The following is an 18,361-nucleotide window of genomic DNA, read 5'->3' on the forward strand; positions in this document are numbered from 1 at the left end:
CAAGGATTATATTAAAATCTGTGTTAAATTCTCCTCTTTGTATAGTTTCTAACTAGATTTTTATCCTTCATAATTATGCAAGCAACAATAATGACTCCACTTTTTTGATAATAGATAACGTTCAGTCTCAGCTTCTTGACTTTTTCCCCATTTTCATTCCTTTTTTTTTTACATTTAATGTAGGAAAATGTTGTAAAGAATATTTTTAAAAGGACCCAAACATGTTTTTGGTATACATTGATTGGCAGTTAAAAGTGCTAATGTGCATATAACGTTGTCATATGTCCTTTTTCAATACTTCCTCTGCCACTTTGGTTTTAATTTGTTAAGTATCCAGAGAATAGATTTTTTTTATTAAGCAAATGTATATGCAATCTTATTGAAAATATTACAGTGACAAAAATGGATTCCTAATTTGTTATGTCCAGGATCTTTTAACAGGCAAATGCTTATTTGATTGATATGAATAAAATAATTAAAAATTAATTTTCATGTATATGGATATCAGTTTATTTAGATTCCATATGTGTAGATATGTAAGGTTCTGTATGTATAAGTAGAGGTATAAATTAGCATAATAGATTTTGTTGCATAGTCCTCCTGAATCATTTATTTCTTTTCTTACCAAAGAAAGCAGGAAAAGCAGAACCATGGATAATTCATATTTTCTTGTTGCTTGTTTTTTCCCCTGAAATACAAGCTGTAACATTCATGTAGGCTCCAGTTAGCGCATAAAATGTTGGAAGCCACAGTCAGCATTACATTAGAACAGTAGAAGCAAAAAGTGTTATTTTATATTAAAAGTGGTTTTTAATACTTTTGTCACTCATTCTAGTGCATTTTTGCATGATCACAGTTTATTAGATCTTGCTCACATAAAAATACAGAATTGTTATCTATTTGTAAGTATGTCTCCCAACGTCCCCAGAAATAGAGTTTGCTTCCAAGTCACAATATGCCAATTAGTGAATTGCTAGTCATAATCATTTTTTGTTAGTTTAAATTTTTCATTTTTTACATAAAAAGTACCATATATGGATTACATCCTGTGAACCAGTTCTTTGCTTCTTAGTTCTTTTGTGAATTGCAGTATATCTAATACACTTTCTACGAAGTAATGCTAAATTTATATTTCCTTTTTGTTTCAGTCATTATTTAACCTATTGGAATTTCGAAGGCTAGTCTTGAATTACAATTTACCAGCAAATGCTCAAGATCTCCCCCGAAACCAAAAGGTATAATTATATAGGCTGCCTTTTACTGTACACTGCCCAGAAGTCAGTCTTCGAGACAGAAATGTGAACAATAAACACACAAACAAAAAAATTGTGGGAGTAGGTAGTTGCAATTTATTGGTAGATTTATTGCAGTATTGACAAGAAAAGTAGTCTCATTATATTTCAATTGTATTTAGGTATGTGTGTAGCAGTGGTGGGTTTCTACCGGTTCGCCCTGGTTCGGGCAAACTGGTAGTGGTGGCGGCGGGAGGCTCCGCCCACCCACCCAGACATCATGGACCCTCTGCGCATGTGCAGAAGGTTCTGCGCATGTGCAGAAGCGCCACGCGTGAGCGAAGTGAGCACACACACTCACAGTTCCGAACTGGAGCAAAGGTAAGTGGAGCCCACTACTGGTGTGTAGGCATATTTGTATATACATAAATATTTCAAACAAGTTATAGATGATAATATACTAGCTTACAAGTTTACAGAATAATTTTATAGCACTTTAAAGGCTAATGACATAACTGTATTTGGGACCAGAATATCTGTCACTAAGTGAAGTAGTTGTTAGGTGAAACATCCCATGACTGCACCACTTAGTTCCAGTAGTCCCAGTTTCAGTCATTAAGCGAAGACCTCTTCTCCTGACATGCCCCACTTGCCTCCATTTCAACTTCCCTGGTCTGCATATCTCTGCTCCATCTCTATGTCTTCTATTCCACCTCCACCTATCTCTGTCAGCCTCCAGCCCTTGCCATATCCATTTGACCTTCACCGTTTGCATCCTTCTGGTGCTAATGAGCTGCACCTGGCTGAGTGTCTGTTTTGAATTAACACGAATGAGATAAATAATTTGCTTCCATTTTTTTCAGAGATTTTTAATATGAAATTACTGCTGATAAAAAAGCTAAGATCATAGTAGATGTATAACTAGCAAGCTATTAAAATGATAGTCCAGGTATAATTAATAGAAACAAGTTTATTGTAAAGCAAGGGAGTACAACTTTGAATAGATCTGTGATGTGAAATTTATTAATTCGATATGTTGTTTTTGCTGACTTTAAACTTCTTTATAGACTTGTTGGCTGTTAGCTTTTGTGAATGACCTGGAATAGGGAGTAAACAAAACTTGTAAATCAATAATAGTTCCATCAACTCATCAAACTTGTTGATTTTTGGGGGGTGTAGGGAAGAAAAAGAAATAATGGTTTAGTCTAAAATAATATAACCGTATTGGAGTTTGTTAATATTGTGATGAGAACATATTTAGCCTTTTTAAGAGGATCGAGCAATTGATTTATAATTGAACTTCTTACAGATTTGTAAAAATACAAAATTCATTATTTATAACTATTTCAAATACAGGAACATAGAAATTTACCTTTTATGCGCGAATTAAGATACCTCTTTGCACTTCTTGTTGGCTCGAAAAGAAAATACGTTGACCCATCAAGAGCTGTTGAAATTCTTAAAGATGCATTTAAATCAAATGATTCTCAGCAGGTAATTTAAGAACTTTCTACCTTATTTTAAATAAAAATAGTTATGAAAACTTGGAGAAATGATACAAATAAAACATTACCAAAAAATACTTTTACCTGATGAAATTTTCAGACTGGCTAATTTGTTTAAAAAAATGAAGGATTTTTTAAAACTAATTAAACTAAAAACTAATGAAGGATCTAGCTAAGGTTGTCAATTTGTCGAGATATTAGTAGATTTATGAATATGTTCATTTTTTTTTGTGGAATCATTTTTTTCTTTTCTTTTAGATAAAACCACAGAGGTGGAAGAGTACATAGGCTACCATTCTATGTTCAGATAAAATATCCACAACCCCATCCAATAAATGGGAGATTATCTGCCTCAAATATTGAATAGTTTCAGTATTTTGACCTTTATTCTACTTCACTATCTATACGATAGCATTAATCAAATCTGTAGTTTTGCTAACTTTTCCTTCTATCATGTTCCCAAGTTATTAATAGTTGTATTAATATAGTAATGAATGTCCATGAGTATGAAAAGTACTAATCTAGGACTGAACTTTATGGCACCCAAATATGTTTCATATTTGATAAGGAATTATTGATAGGCATTTTCAGAGTGTAATTCAAGCCAGTTTTATTGTCATGCCAACCAGCTATGATTTAAAAAACTTTGTAATCAAAAAATTGTGTGGTACTTTATTACATGTAATAGTAATATATATTACTATTATAGCATTCCTACAATCTGTTAGAAACTTGCCGAGTTAAGTTAAGAGAGTTGTTTACTCTATGAATAATAGTTTATGATATAGTAATGCTTTGTTTTCATGGTGCTTACAGATCTATATCTTTACGATCTGTTCTTGAGCCTCTTGGGAGTCAGTATCTTTCCTTGAGCATAGAAAAAAATTGGTTTCCAGTAATTAGACACCCAAGATTTCTCAAAGATGACATATTTTCAACCATATCAAAAGCACTTTCTTTCAGTATTCTGGGATGCAGGTGTATATAAGCTTATTTTAAATCTATCTGAAAAGGTACTATTAGTTGCTTGTAAAATTGTTTTTGAACTTTAGCTTAGCATTCTTTGGAAACATCAGTTTTTTCATCCTTTAGGTTTTCCTAAAGTAGTCTGAGCTACTATGTATTCTTCTTTGATAAGTTACCTCATTCTGCCTCCTGATTTCTAAATGTTTCATATCTTGTTTTATATCTTCCCTTAATATTTTGCTCAATCACATTTAATTCTGCTACTGTGCTCCTCTTTCCCTTCCCTCTTCTTTGGAATTGTTTGTGCTTGTAATACCTTCTGTTTTAGGAACTTCCACCTATATTCCAGGCTGTTTCTTGTTAACTACACTTGCTATGTAATCTTAAACAAGTTAAACAATCAAATACAAGGTATTTGTGTTTCAGATATGTGTTTAACTAACTAGACTTTAGCTTCCTTTAAAATTATAACATTTTATGCTACTCTGTTTTTTGCAATGAACTTGCCTTTTCATTCCTCATATACATGAGGAATAGTTGACCACCTTATATCCTTACCAACTCTGTGAAAGAATTTATTTTTTGCTTTTTCTCAGACAACAATACATATTGTTGTCTGAGAAAAAGCATATAGTAGATAAGTCTCCTGTCACTCTTATTTCATTGTGGTTTTTTTTTTTTTTTTTTGCTTATGGAATTGTCTTAATTGGGTTAGTAAATTCATCAAGGCTTTCACTTTATGTATTCTTCCACTTTTAAAAATATTCACATGTAAATCCAAAATCATAGAGTTTTCTGTTTTGTAGGGTAGGTGGTTTGGATACAGGCAATTCTTTCCTTTTTCCTGTTTCTATCTTTTTAACAAGTTGTGATCTTCAGTTGATGTAGCCTATGGGAGTATGCCCACCATTTTTATGTTATGTTTTATGTTTTTATGTTAAACCATATTACATTTCTGTACTACTACTGTGTTTCCCCGAAAATAAGACAGGGTCTTATTTTTTTGGATCCCCCAAATAAGGGCTTGGCTTGTGGGACTGGATGTCCCGTTGCTGTCGTTGTCTCCCCTCCCCATTCTTTGCATTGGCTGCTGCCCTAATGTGTCCTGCCGCCGCTGCTGCCTTGTGGAGCAGGGCTCTGCAAGGCTTGTGCCGTTGCATGCACGAACTGCATCACCGCCACGAGCTTCATCATACTGGCACAGCTGGCATCCTGCCGCTCGCGGCTGTGCCAGTATGTCAAACCTTGCAGCTGTGCTGCAGTTCCTGCATGCAATGGCACAAGCCTTGCAGAGTCCTGCTTTATGAGGCTGCAGCAGCGGCACGACAAGTCTCACAAAGACTCATTTCTGGCAGGTGGGGCGGGGGAGAAGCAAGATGCGTGGAGTGAGACATGCTCCCCTTGCTGTTTCTTCCCCCCCCCCCACCGGGCATGTCAGGGCTCCTGCCACCCACCCCCACCCACCCCCTTTAGGATGCAATTTGAGAAGTGCCACCCCTCTCAATAAAGAGACGGTGGGGAAGGGAAGCAGCCAGGCTGCTGTTGCCATTGGGGTGGGATGGGACGTGTTGGGCCGCAAGACACGCGTCTTACCTTTCCAGCACCATCATGTTCCTCGCCGTTCTGTCCAGGGAGACACGTTGTAGAAAAAACTTTCTCGCGAGTTCAAGGAGTTTGGCTGAACTCGCGAGAAAGTTTTTTCTACAACGTGTCTCCCTGGACAGAATGGCGAGGAACGCGACGGTGCTGGAAAAGCAAGACGTGTGTCCCGCTTCTTGCCCACCCCACCTGCCACCCCCAAATTGTACCCTAAAAGGGGCGAGTGAGGATGGGTGGCTAAGCGAGGGGCAGGAGCCCTGTCATGCCCGGCGGGGGGAGTGGGGCACGTAGTTGGTGGTGGGGGGCTTATTTTGTGGGGATGTCTTATATTATCACATGTCCTGAAAAGCCCGATTGGCCTTATTTTCAGGACATGTCTTATTTTCAGGGAAACACAGTAGTTCATGACTATCTTGCTCATTTCCCAGACACTGGGCAATTAATATATATATACAACAAAGGCTAAGAATTTTGTAGACCAATATTTTTTCTGATTTAAGTAGGTTTGTCCTAATGGAGTAACATTGGATAGGGTATATCCAATTTGTCCTTATTGCAGGGGATGATCTCCAATGCTATAACAAGTTACAATTGAGATTTCCATCTTTCTGTAAAAGATCATTTCTCAATCCTTATGAGGCGAAAGATTTATATCAATTCTTCACATGGATTTCTTTAGATAACAGGCCATCTCATTTACACATCCTTTCTGAAAGTAGAAGTTATATTCATCGTTCATTTCTTGTCCTTTCGATGGACCTAAGTTATGTAGGAGAACTATAGCTGAGGCTGCAGGATTTTACTTCCTAGATATTTCAAGTTACTATGATGTGAGTATGGCATGTAATCATCTGTAGGAATGTCTTTGAGAGATAGGAAAAGGAGGAGCTGAAAACTAGGTAACAATCAGATAAGGAACAACTTGCAGAAGGAATGAGGCATAGCAAATATCTTAGAAGGGGCCCTTCCTACTTTCTTGGACTGTAAAAGTGTGAGAGAGGAAAGATGTACTTTCAGACTTGCAATTACTTGCAACTTGTTTGATGTTTCTTGTTCCAATTGCCTTGAGGGGCTGACATTAACAGTACCATTCGTTCTGCAGATAAGTTGCCTCTTATCTGCCCGATGCCTAATCTGCAGCATCTCCTCTTAATTGGGTTAGTAAATTCTATCAAGAAGCACATTTTCACAGACCATTATACAATATCATTTTTACCCAAATATATTTTCAGTTAATTTAATAATTCACAAGTTGATGGGCCTACACATAATCTGATCCTCAGACCAGTGAGGCACCAGCTGTCAACTCGCAAAGCATTCCTGACCTGCTCTCGAGTTGCAATAGGCAGGGGATGAGGAATCGAGCCTCACAGCTACATTGAGGAACTTGCATTTCAGTCAAAACAAAGCACATTCCAGATGGCAACATCAAGGTCATCTCCACGGCGATCCAAAGTGGCCGGAGGGAGTGACTTCTACAACCCACGAAATTGCTTCCTTGGGGAATGTGACTGATGACACACCTTGGGGGGAGGGGGAAACAGGGTCAGAGCCAAGGCGCGAATTAAGCGAGCTCAGAGTTGGCTTCACTTGGTCCGCGCTGACATGAAGCTCCTAATAAATAACTGGATTTCTTTTGAAGTTTGGCTTGAGGCTCATGATTTAATTAGGGCTATCCTAAGTATTCATTTAGGGCACAGTTACCTTTCCTGTTTTGCAAATTCTATTCTCTCCCCCTCTTCCTCTCTTGTATTTTTTCTTCTTAAAAGCTGTCTTCTTCCATGAGGTACAGAATATCTTGTTGCCTTGTTTCTGATTGTTGGTCTTGTCCACTGGGCTTGTTTGTCAACCTGATTTTCTTCCGTCTAGAAATTTGCTTCATCTTTCAGCTCCTGTTAGTTTAGTAAAATATAGTCACTTTAATGAGTTGGCCACTTAATGCTCCATTCATTGTAATTTTTCTTCAAGGACTATGCTTGCTACAAATATACGCTAAGCTATTTTGGTAAAGAAAAATAGCATGACAGTAGCCATTTGAAATTATGGTTCTCACTTCATCACCACAAATGAAATACTTTTATTTATACTTTATCAATCCAATTTCAGGCTAGAAAATATGTTAGGAACAGCCCAGTGAACTGCAATGTCAAATTCCTGTTAGTGCTCCATTGACAAAATTCTATCAGTTCTATTTGTTTATTATAGTGCCTTTTGCACTTCCAAGTATTGCACATACGTGATTTTTCCTATATTCCTCCTCTTTATATGTTTGTTTATTATTTCTCAACAGCAAGATGTGAGTGAATTCACACACAAGTTGCTGGATTGGCTGGAAGATGCCTTTCAAATCCAGGCTGAAGAGGAACAGTAAGTGACTCTTATAATAAAGATTAATTTATAATTGAGTGTATTCGTTCACTCAGTATTTAGCATCAGAAATCTTATGTAGCCCAACTCTTGTAATCCTGTTATGATCCTGAAATGCAATGCAACACAACACATATTTTTGAATAAGGATAGCTTAGATGAAAAATGTAATCTCTACAGTTCATGTAAAATAAACTGGTAGAAGAGTGAAGCAGGCAGATGTAAATTCATATTCTTGTCCTAGATTATCTGGATTGCTCTCCTAGTGAATACAGTTTGAAATTATTCATCATGCAGCTATTTCAAGATCAGTATAGAGTGGTTTGCTTCACTTTTATCAGATTTATTATTAATATTTTCTGTATGTAGGAAAATAATTCATCCTACTTGAATTGAAATATTTTAAAGGAATTAATATTTGAATATAGTTGAAAATCACTTCATGGATTCTGGTTGAAAATTTGGATACCAATTTCATGATGATAAAATTAACCTCAAAATAATTATAATTGACTACTATAAATTATGAATATAATATACTGGAGGGAGTTCCATTGATGCAAATATTCATGTGTAACCATTTGATTAAAATATATGGAATAACTTGCATTTAATTTTAACAAAGATAATTCTGTCTTTAGGAATGGAGAAAAGCCAAAGAACCCAATGGTAGAACTGTTTTATGGCCGATTTTTAGCAGCTGGATTTCTTGAAGGTATTATCTTGAGTATATTTGTAGTTCAATTATCCTACTAATATTTTAATACTAAATGTAGTACTATATACTACTTTTATAATAAAGCCCTAAAATAGCCTTAACATGGCTTTTTAAAAGGACTCCTCAATCCCCTATCTCACTCAAAGAAAATGTCCTTAACTTTTTTTATATACTGGGAAGAAACATTTTCCCAACTTGTACTTTCTTATTATGGTTCTGGGATTTTATTTTATTTTTTTGGAAGGGAGGATGGAACCTAGTATTTAGTTACAACTTTCACATATCATGTACAAAGGTTCACCTGTAGCAGATATTTAAAATTATATTTGATAGATCAGTTAGATCATGTTTAAAACTTTATAAAAAGGTAGTAGTGTTCACTGTATGTTTCCTGTTGAAATCTTATACCTCCCTCTTCTGATAAGGGAAGAAATTTGAAAATACAGAGATGTTTGGCCAATATCCACTTCAAGTTAATGGCTTCAAAGATCTTCATGAGTGCCTAGAAGCTGCCATGGTTGAGGGAGAAATTGAATCTTTACACTCGGAAAATTCTGGAAAATCTGGTCAGGAGGTAAGTGATATTATACATTTGGCAATACCGATAACCCTTTCCATGATGCACACCTAATTTAAAATATAGATAACACAAAATATTTTGGCAAGTCATTTATTTACCCAAACAAAGAAGAGCTTCATGCACTTTTATGTTTATTTGGATCTCAATCAATTCTGAAATTTCTGTTTTAAGAATGTAAATCTATGTCTGAAATGTGGAACAGGATTCTTTTATCTACTTTATCCTCAGTTGTTCCAATAACCTGATATAGGGGATCACTGAATCAAAATTTCACCAAAAAAAGTAAATAAGAACAGTATTTGAACCACAAGCATACTGTTGACATCAGAGAAAAACACTGAAACCATGATACAAAACTATTCATACAATTTATAATATAAAATCAAAAGATTAAATCAGGTGAAACAGTTATATGATTTTAATGATTAAATTCAAATAAATGCTAAACTAGTCAAAGCATAATCAGTGACAGATTAATTTATATGATACAATATTTCAAGTATTAAAAAGTTTATTTTTTCCATTCCAACGTGAACATACATAGGGAAATGTAACTGGGCAAGTCACCCAGCTGCTTTTATTCCTAAGGCAAGTCCTGGTATCTAACTTGATGTCTTTAATCACTACATCCAACTTGCACATATATATGCATACTTAAAAGTTATAAATATTTAAGCATAAAGGAAAATATCTTGATTCTAATAGTAGTTGCAAATTCCTACATGGCTTTCAAATTTAGAGAAAAGTGCAGAGAAAAGTTAAGAAAAGTAAAACATTGCTAAAGAGAAAAATTACGTTACTAGCTAAGAAAAATTAAAGAATAGAATGACCTGACATTTTGGGACAAAAGCTAAAGGCCTAACGTTATAAGTAATTCAGCAGCTTGGTCCCTGACATATAAAAAACCTCCCCATTTTTCTGAATCAGCATATTTTATATTCTAGCAATTCTGCTTCTTATGTCACTCCCAATTTTCCTTCTTTCTTCCTCCTAGCATGTGACCATGTGGAAGATCTGCTTTTTTTCAGTTCAACTGAGTGTTTATCCACAGGTCATGAAAGGAGTTGCTGGCTTGTTCCCCAGGCCTGACATTGTGTGTTGAGAGAGAACTACTGGCCCAAAGTCACTTGGCTGGCTTATGTCCCTAAGCAGGACTAGAACTCATAAACTCTGCTTTCTAGCCTAATGCCTTTATCATTAGAGCAACCTGGCTCTTATCATTCCCAATTTTATTGGTTGTTATATTGTTTGGATTCTCATTGTCTCTTCATTACATCACTTTTCTTCTAATTAAAACTGGTATTTGTGGATTGTTAAGCCAATTTTTTTCTGTTCTTAATGGGATTTGCTTAATGGGATTTACTGTCTCTTTATCGGTAACCAAATAATAAGTTAGTCTACTCAAAATGTTCTTGGTTCCAAAACAACGTCCATATGTTCATACAGAGTTTCAAACTCTTTTTAAGAGTGATCAGTTTTATTGTGGCATATATTAAGATTTAAAAAATAGAAAATAAAGCAGAAATAATTCATATTATTTACATATTTAACTTCCACACTATACTGTAAGTAGAAATATTACATTCATAAAGCAAGATATAATAGTATAAATTTACATATTAAAATTCATTTATGTATCAGTGTTCTGTTAAAATAAATCTTGTTTTTCCACATCCAATTGCTGCATAGCATTGAATCTCTATAGCTGTCTATGTATTTTGTCTCAAAATAATTATATAAATATTTGAAGTAGTTTCTCAGAGTGTGTAATATATTTGTAATCTATTAAACCATACCATGAATGTTGGTTGTATATAAGTCACAGTTGACTTAGAGAAAAGCCTAGTGAAAACTTTATATAATAATGTTCTATTCAGTCTGCAGCTCTTCGGAAAGTTTTCCATATCATTTAAGCAGTATTTAGTTCAAGCCATGGCTTCAAGCTATTTTATCTAGTTCAGGGTTGGCCTTGTTCAGGTTCTATTATCCATTAAACCTAATTCCTTTCATGCAGCATATTTAAACCTTTAAGTGTGCTATGGCTTCATTTGACCTATATCTGAATGCACCCTATTGTTCCATATTTGTTCTTAACTGCAGCAAAAAAAGAGAGACTTATAGTTATTAGGGTTTCTAAAATATTTTTTGTAACTTATTTAATGAAAAATGAAATATTTTTGCTTGAAATAGTGTTTCTTCGAGCAATCATGAAGTGGGCAAAATAATACTTTCAAGAACAAAATGGTACGAGATTATAACCATTCTCTGCTCCTTAGCCTTCCTAGAGCTTAAAAAAATTCAGCAGGATAATTGATGAAAAGTAGTTATATCCTCTTATTATGAGTATTCTGTCATTCAGGTTTATTAAGTGTTGATGGGCCACTACACAATGTTCGCTCAAAAAGATAGAGTGGATATAGACTTAAAGGATATATGTTAAAAGGCCAGATTTTTGAGATATAAAAAAATAAGACCAAGTTAGATGACTTAAGAATTTTTCCCACCTTTAACATATAAGCTGTACAATTCAATTGAAAAACAAACTGAAACTTTTAATGGGAAAAATAACTATAAAAAACATACAATAGCATGGTTACATAAGTGTGCACACCCTTAAACTAATACTTCGTTGAATCACCTTTTGATTTTCTTTTTTTTTTATTGCAAAAGTTTTACAATTACATTTTCACCCCATTTTTATCCCCCATCCCATCCCCCACTCCCCACCCTAACCCCCCCAACCCCCCTAACCCTCCCCCCCTGACTTCCACAAAATATAATCCCATCAAAATCCCCTTTTTATAAAACTTGAACCCCTCAAACCCCCTTAAAAATTTTTTATCTTCACAGTATTCATACATTTCTATTTTTATATAATACTTTCAATGAAAAGCTATTTGATACTTCCTAACTTGATATTTGTTCTGCACATAATCTATCCATTTTTTCCATTCCCATTCATAAGTCTCTTGTGAGCGATCTTTTAAATATGCTGAAATCTTCGCCATCTCCGCAAAACTGGCCATCTTCAAAGTCCATTCTTCAATAGTGGGGAAAGCTTCATTTTTCCAATATTTACCTATCAATAATCTCGCTGCTACCTTTTGATTTTCTAACAGCATTCAGTCTTTTGGTAGGAGTTTATCAGAATGGTACATTTTGCCTTGGGAATATTTGCCTGCAGTCCCTTGCAAAAGTACTCCAAATATGTCAGATTGCAAGAGGATCTCTTGTGATCAGCTCTTTTCAGGTCACCTCACAGATTTTCAATTGGATTCATGTCTGGGTTCTGCTGGGGCATTCCAAAACTTTAATCTACTTCTGTCTTGCCATCCTACCCCATATGCAGAATATGAGTGATTGTTGTCACATGTACAACAATCAAAAATTGCTCCTTTAATATTGCTGTAGGCCTGTTGACAGCCTCCTAGACCAGTGTTTTTATTTTTTTCATCAATTTTGGAGGGACATCCAGTTCTTAGTAATGTCACTGTTGTGCCATATTTTTTCTACTTGTTGATGACTGTCTTCAGTGTGTTCTATGGTATATCCAATGCCTGGAAAATTGTTTTGTATCCTCTTCCTGATTAATACCTTCCAACAATGAGATTCCTTTGATGCTTTGTAAACTCTTTGCAGATCATGGTTTTTGCTGTAAAAGGCTACTCAATAAATATCAGAAAAATCCTACTAGAGCACCTGAACTTTAAATGGACTTGATCACAGTCACTTGGCAAATGTGTACTAACCTCTCTTTTAACATCAATTTGAATATGGTTGGTGTCAGGTGCAAGAAATCAGGAGCCAAAGTGATTAAGATTAATATAGATTAATCTAATGCATACTAACAATTTAATGCATACTAACAATTTCTACAAGAATCTGAACCACTAATCGTCAAAGCAAACTGACTTTATATAAGTCAACAGAATTCAAGGTTGTTGGACTTAGATCTCTTGTGGGTGGTGAAGGAACTTGAGACCAATAATGTGCTTGGCATCTCCCTTGGAATCAGCTTGGTCATCTCCCCTTCAGTTGGTTAACTCTGAAAACAGCCACTTTCCTATTTGTAAGAGGGTGTGCATATTTAAGCAACCACATTATTATAAGTTTTTTAGTGTTATTTCCCCTCAAAAAGATTATAGTTTGTTTTTCAATTGAATTATACATCTTATATGTTATATTAAAGGTGGAAAAAATTCTAAAGTTATTTATCTTGGTCTTATTTTTTTACATTTCAAAAACTAGCATTTTAACAGAGCTTTCACTATATTAAAGAAGCAAGGAAGCCTTCAATACATTAATGTATTAGAAATTCAATATATTAATGGGAATAAATTAATTTGTCAAAATCTTGTTCAGAATAAATTTCAGTGTCCTTCAAATTGTTGACCTATATATTTACAGTGGTTCTTAAAATTTTGTGAACCCTTTTGAATTTTTAATAGTTCTTCATATTTATGCCCTGTGATCTGTTATTCAACTAAAACACTGTTTGTTTATTTATTAAGAAATATATATACACCTGTATAGCCTTAGGATCATTTTTCTAAGTATGATTTTACACATTTGTTTAATTGGTTCTCTTTGTCTAATTTTAGGAATTATATGGAAAACAGATCATGTTTATGCAGAGATATTAAAAATTATGTTCAACAATTACCACATGGCAGTTTATTTAAAAAGAAATTAGTGAGGTGCATATTTTATTTTTAGTTATGTAGATCAAGAATAGTAAAAAAAGGACACCAAATTTGAGAGCTGACGATAATATGTGTAAATACTGATATTCTAGGAATTCTTATAATTTATCATATCATTGATAAATTGAGAAATGCAAATTTTGAAGTTTTAAATGTACCCAATAAGTCAGAATGTTTTCTTGTTCTTCACTGTTTATGTAGATAGAGTGTCTTAGAGTGTCATCTTCAGGACAGGGTTGTTACTAGAGCCAGCAAAAAAAATCCAGATTGTTCAGGTAGGAATGCATTAATAAAATAATATTGGACTTAAGAAGACTCCCCACTCTTTACTGTAATATTTAACATTTGTATGAAAAATACATTCAGGTGTGTATGGTTGGTATTAAAAGTTTATCAAATATTTTTGTTTGGTAGATGATGGATTCATACTTTGCATGTGAATGACCATTATGTGCAATTTTGTAATATATGGAACATTATGTTAGAAACTTAAACCATAGATTTTTGTCTTAACAAATCGGCAGTCATACCTTGAGGAAAAATTTCATGTCTGAACAGATATGGATATGTTTCCTATCTGTAATATCCCAGACCAATATTTTGGATCTTTCAACTAGAATGAATAGAAATGTTCACTTCTAGGTTAAGCTTATTTTAGGGACTACCTTCTATTATGCATTAGCTACTTAAAGGAAATATGTGCATAAGTTTATTAGCAAGTTACTTTTTCAGTAGGAGTTAGTTTCTGAAATGTGTCTAAAAATATCTCCACAACTATTGGGCTTTCTTTGTAGTTAACATTTTTCCCATTTTTTTTGTCCTGGTCTTCTCTAAGGTTCTAGGACAACACCTTTACTAAAGAGTTTCTCAGTGCAATTACTCCATCCAAAATTCAGCCTAGTGAGTTGGAATAAAGAGAACAGATCTGTTCATTATCTAGAAAAACAGACACTACAAAATTGAAATTTGTATGCATCTGACACATTTTGATATAATGTTCCAAGGTCAGTAAATTAGATTAAATATATGTCTAAAAAAAGAAAAAAAGTATGGAGTGCTGTTTCCAATTTTAACGTGTTATTGTAGCACTTTAATCAATTTTTAACTTTGAACACGTCAGATTGCATAGTATCAATTCACAGAACTATCAATAGGGAATGAATAAACAAACATATTTGTCGATCATGATATAAAAATAGATTGCTGCAGAAATACCAGTTATTACCTTGGATAAGGTACAGTCTTTTTTAATAAAACCAATTTGATAAATAAGAATATTAATGTAGGTACTGATACCACACTGTTTGTATAGTCATTGTGATAATATTTAACATGAAAGTTTAGTAGATGGAAACATAAAAAACAGGTTTTAGTTTTAGAAAATTGTAGAAGGTAAACAATGTATGCGAACAGTTCAATCTTCAATATAATTGTAGTTTCAACATACTTTGTACTTCGTATGAATTTCCTGAATAACATTGTTCAAACATATATTTAATTGACTGCCATTTTTATTAAGATCTGGATCTTGTTAACAGTAGAAGCATTATTTGAAAGCATATATATCATTTTCCCCACTTTTAAAAAATCTGCCAGTACCATGGATAGCTTGAATATATTGTTTGAGGATCACAGTTGTAGTCCAGCACATCTAAGGGCACCAAGTTGGGTAAGACTCGATTGTATCAATCTATGTTGCAAAATATTTTTTTTTTAGAATATAGAAATATGTTCTAAGTTGACAGTTAATTTTTTAAAAAAATGATGTGATTAAAATACATTTTTTCTTCTGTTTTCTGCCAGCACTGGTTTACTGAGCTACCTCCGGTCTTGACCTTTGAACTCTCAAGATTTGAATTCAATCAAGCTTTGGGAAGGCCAGAAAAGATACACAACAAATTAGAGTTCCCTCCAGTTTTATACCTGGACAGGTACAACTCATTATAGAACTTGATAGCAGGGTAATATAATTTGGGATGTAATATTCAAAGAATAGTAATCAGTTCTTTTAGTTGCTACAATTTAATATAGTATTGTGACAAAATATATTTTCCATTTGTTTTTCATCTCCATTTATTCTTACGACAAAAATTAGAGGTTGAACATCTGGCATTTCTTTTCCATGTAGGGCTCTAATCTATATTGGATGATCCTAACAATTATTTTATTAGCATGTGAAATTAAGCATATTATGCAATAATTTGCATATTCTATTCAGTCTTCTTTTTTTGGTATTGGAATGTAGGTTGACCTCTTCCAATAGAGTATTATCTGTCCATTGGTATCCTTTAGCATATCTATTTGAGGTTGGAACTACTACTGAGTTCAGAGATCTTTATTTATTAAATTTGAAAGGCATTCCTTGTTTTTTCCTTGCGTGTTTTTCTCTTCAGTATCTATATTGATATTGCTGTATTGATGATGCTTGTCTTTTCTAACAGTTTTCTGAAATACATTCTGAATTCCTTTCCGAGATTTCTGTCTTGTTGACAATTTCTGCTGTTCTGATATTCATCTTGTTTTCTTCTCTTTCTTCATTCTTGGCATTGTTGTGTCACATTCATTCTTAATTACTTAAATTCATGCCATAATTCTTCTGGTTCTTAATCTGTGAGGTTCAGTACTTTGAAGTGATCCCAATGTTTTCTTTGACAATGGTGGATATATGTTCAAGATCCTATTGTGGAAATAGTCTGGCTTTCTTTTTCTTTAGCTTAGCTTGAAACTTTAGTAATTTCTGATCTGTTCCATAGCCAGCACCTGGCCATGTCCTTGATGCTGTAACTGAGCTCTTCAGTTGGATGTTTTAAGATAGTATTAACTGAAGAAATTATTGGAGTGGCAGAAATTGAGAACTTGTTCACCTGTTTCATTTCAGTTTCATAAATCATACAATCCAAGTACATTTATGTTTTTAAGAAGAGTCTAGACCAGTGATGGCTAACCTTTTTGCCATCGCGTGCCAGGAGAGTGGTGGGTGGGAGGGGGAGTGGGGGAGGTTCGCGGGTGCTGGTGCCCACACCCATAATTCTATGCGCCCTGCCCTGCGCATGCGTGTGCAACCCCCCCTCCCGCTCCTGGAACGTGATGGCCAAGTAAGCCCGTTTTTCTTTCTTACCTGGCTCCAGATCCTCTCTATGCATCTGGGAAGGGTGAAAAGAGCCTTTCCCACTCCCTCAGAGGCCTGAAAGGGCCCATTTCCCAACTCCCGGTGGGACAGGAAGTGACATTTTTTACTGTCCTCAGCCTCCAGACCCTCTCTAGGAGTCTCTGGAGGCTTGGGACAGCAAAAACCGTCACTTCCTGTCCCACCGGGAGTTGGGAAATGGGCCCTTTCAGGCCTTTGGAGGGCCTCCGAGGGAGTGGGAAAGGCTGTTTTTGCCCTCTGCAGATGCATAGAGAGATCTGGAGCCAGGTAAGAAAGAAAAACGGGCCTTTCCTCCCTCCCCAGCCCCTCCGGAAGCAGGAAACAGCCTGTTTCCCTACTCCTGGTGGGCCCAGAAGGCCCGAAAATCAGCTGGCCGGCGCAGCATGCGTGCCAGAGCTGAGCTGGCGTGCCCACTGATATGGCTATGTGTGCCACCTGTGGCACGCATGCCATAGTTTCACCATCATGGGTCTAGACAGTCACATACCTAAATTGATATAGGTTCTCCTGCTTGAGCAGGAAGCTGGACTAGAAGACCTCCAAGGTCCCTTCCAGCTTTATTCTATTCTATTCTATTCTATTCTATTCTATTCTATTCTATTCTATTCTATTCTATTCTATTCTATTCTATTCTATTCTATTCTATTCCATTCCATTCCATTCCATTCCATTCCATTCCATTCCATTCCATTCCATTCCATTCCATTCCATTCCCCTTTTAATATTTCCAACTTTGGCATTTCAGTCTTAAGACACAGGCAACATGTATTGCTTGCATTGTCTCCTGATTTCAAAGTCAACTTGGTCATAATATTCTCTGCTTCTTCTCCATCTGTGATTGGAGTATAAACTGGAATGATCATCACATTAAAGGGTTGTCCACAGAATCTAATTGGTATTTAATCATCGATTGTATTGTAACCAAGTACTGTTCCTGCTATACACTTCCTAACTATAAAAGCAACATATTCCTTTGTTTTTTTTTAAGTCCTTAGTAATAAATAGTGTGAAGTAGTCTTTCAAAGATTGAAATAGTCTTTGAAAGATTGAAACATCTGATCAGTCCATTTCATTTCACTGTTGCCTAAGACATCAATTTATAGTTGTTTCATTTCACCTTTCTGCTGCACTTTGCCATTTTCATGCTTCCATGTTTCTGCTTGCAGCTTTCAATTTTCTTTTCCTATATGGCAACATTCTGAAAGCTTTAAATCTATCTCTATAAACATGATTAGCTCTTCCTCAGTAGCATGTTGATTGCCATCTGATTTTAGGAGCTCCATTATCCAGCATTATATTGTTAATCATTCTGTACACAAATATATTGGAGATGAAATAAAAGCTTTGAATCTGGATAAAGGTGAAACAATACATAAACATGAATTTTTCTACTAGTTTGCCATTTCCTTGCCATACCTTTAAAAAGCTGATCAAAAGTAGTTGCCTTATGATTTAAGATATATTTCAAGTTTGAATGTGTAAGGGCCATCAATTGATATATGTATCTATAAAAAATATTTGATCAATTGAAAATATAATGTCA

General features: G+C 34.9%; 1 protein-coding gene across 12 annotated transcripts in view; it reads left to right on the forward strand.

The window, feature by feature from the left end:
* USP25 (ubiquitin specific peptidase 25) overlaps positions 1-18,361 on the forward strand; it is a 63,237-nt gene that overhangs the window by 26,183 nt on the left and 18,693 nt on the right. For 10 of the 12 annotated variants that reach the window (XM_034423528.3, XM_034423361.3, XM_034423273.3 and 7 more), the window contains exons 6-11: positions 1,149-1,235; positions 2,589-2,726; positions 7,593-7,669; positions 8,311-8,384; positions 8,813-8,961; positions 15,474-15,601. In XM_034423528.3, coding sequence (XP_034279419.2) covers positions 1,149-1,235; positions 2,589-2,726; positions 7,593-7,669; positions 8,311-8,384; positions 8,813-8,961; positions 15,474-15,601 — 653 coding nt within the window. Of the gene's footprint in view, positions 1-1,148; positions 1,236-2,588; positions 2,727-7,592; positions 7,670-8,310; positions 8,385-8,812; positions 8,962-14,505; positions 14,675-15,473; positions 15,602-18,361 lie in introns of those variants that run through there. The other 2 variants (XM_087895039.1, XM_087895040.1) reach the window with 1 other exon arrangement.

This window comes from Pantherophis guttatus, chromosome 5 (genome assembly GCF_059756535.1).
Source record: "Pantherophis guttatus breed Tessera chromosome 5, ASM5975653v1, whole genome shotgun sequence".
Taxonomy (NCBI): domain Eukaryota; kingdom Metazoa; phylum Chordata; class Lepidosauria; order Squamata; family Colubridae; genus Pantherophis; species Pantherophis guttatus.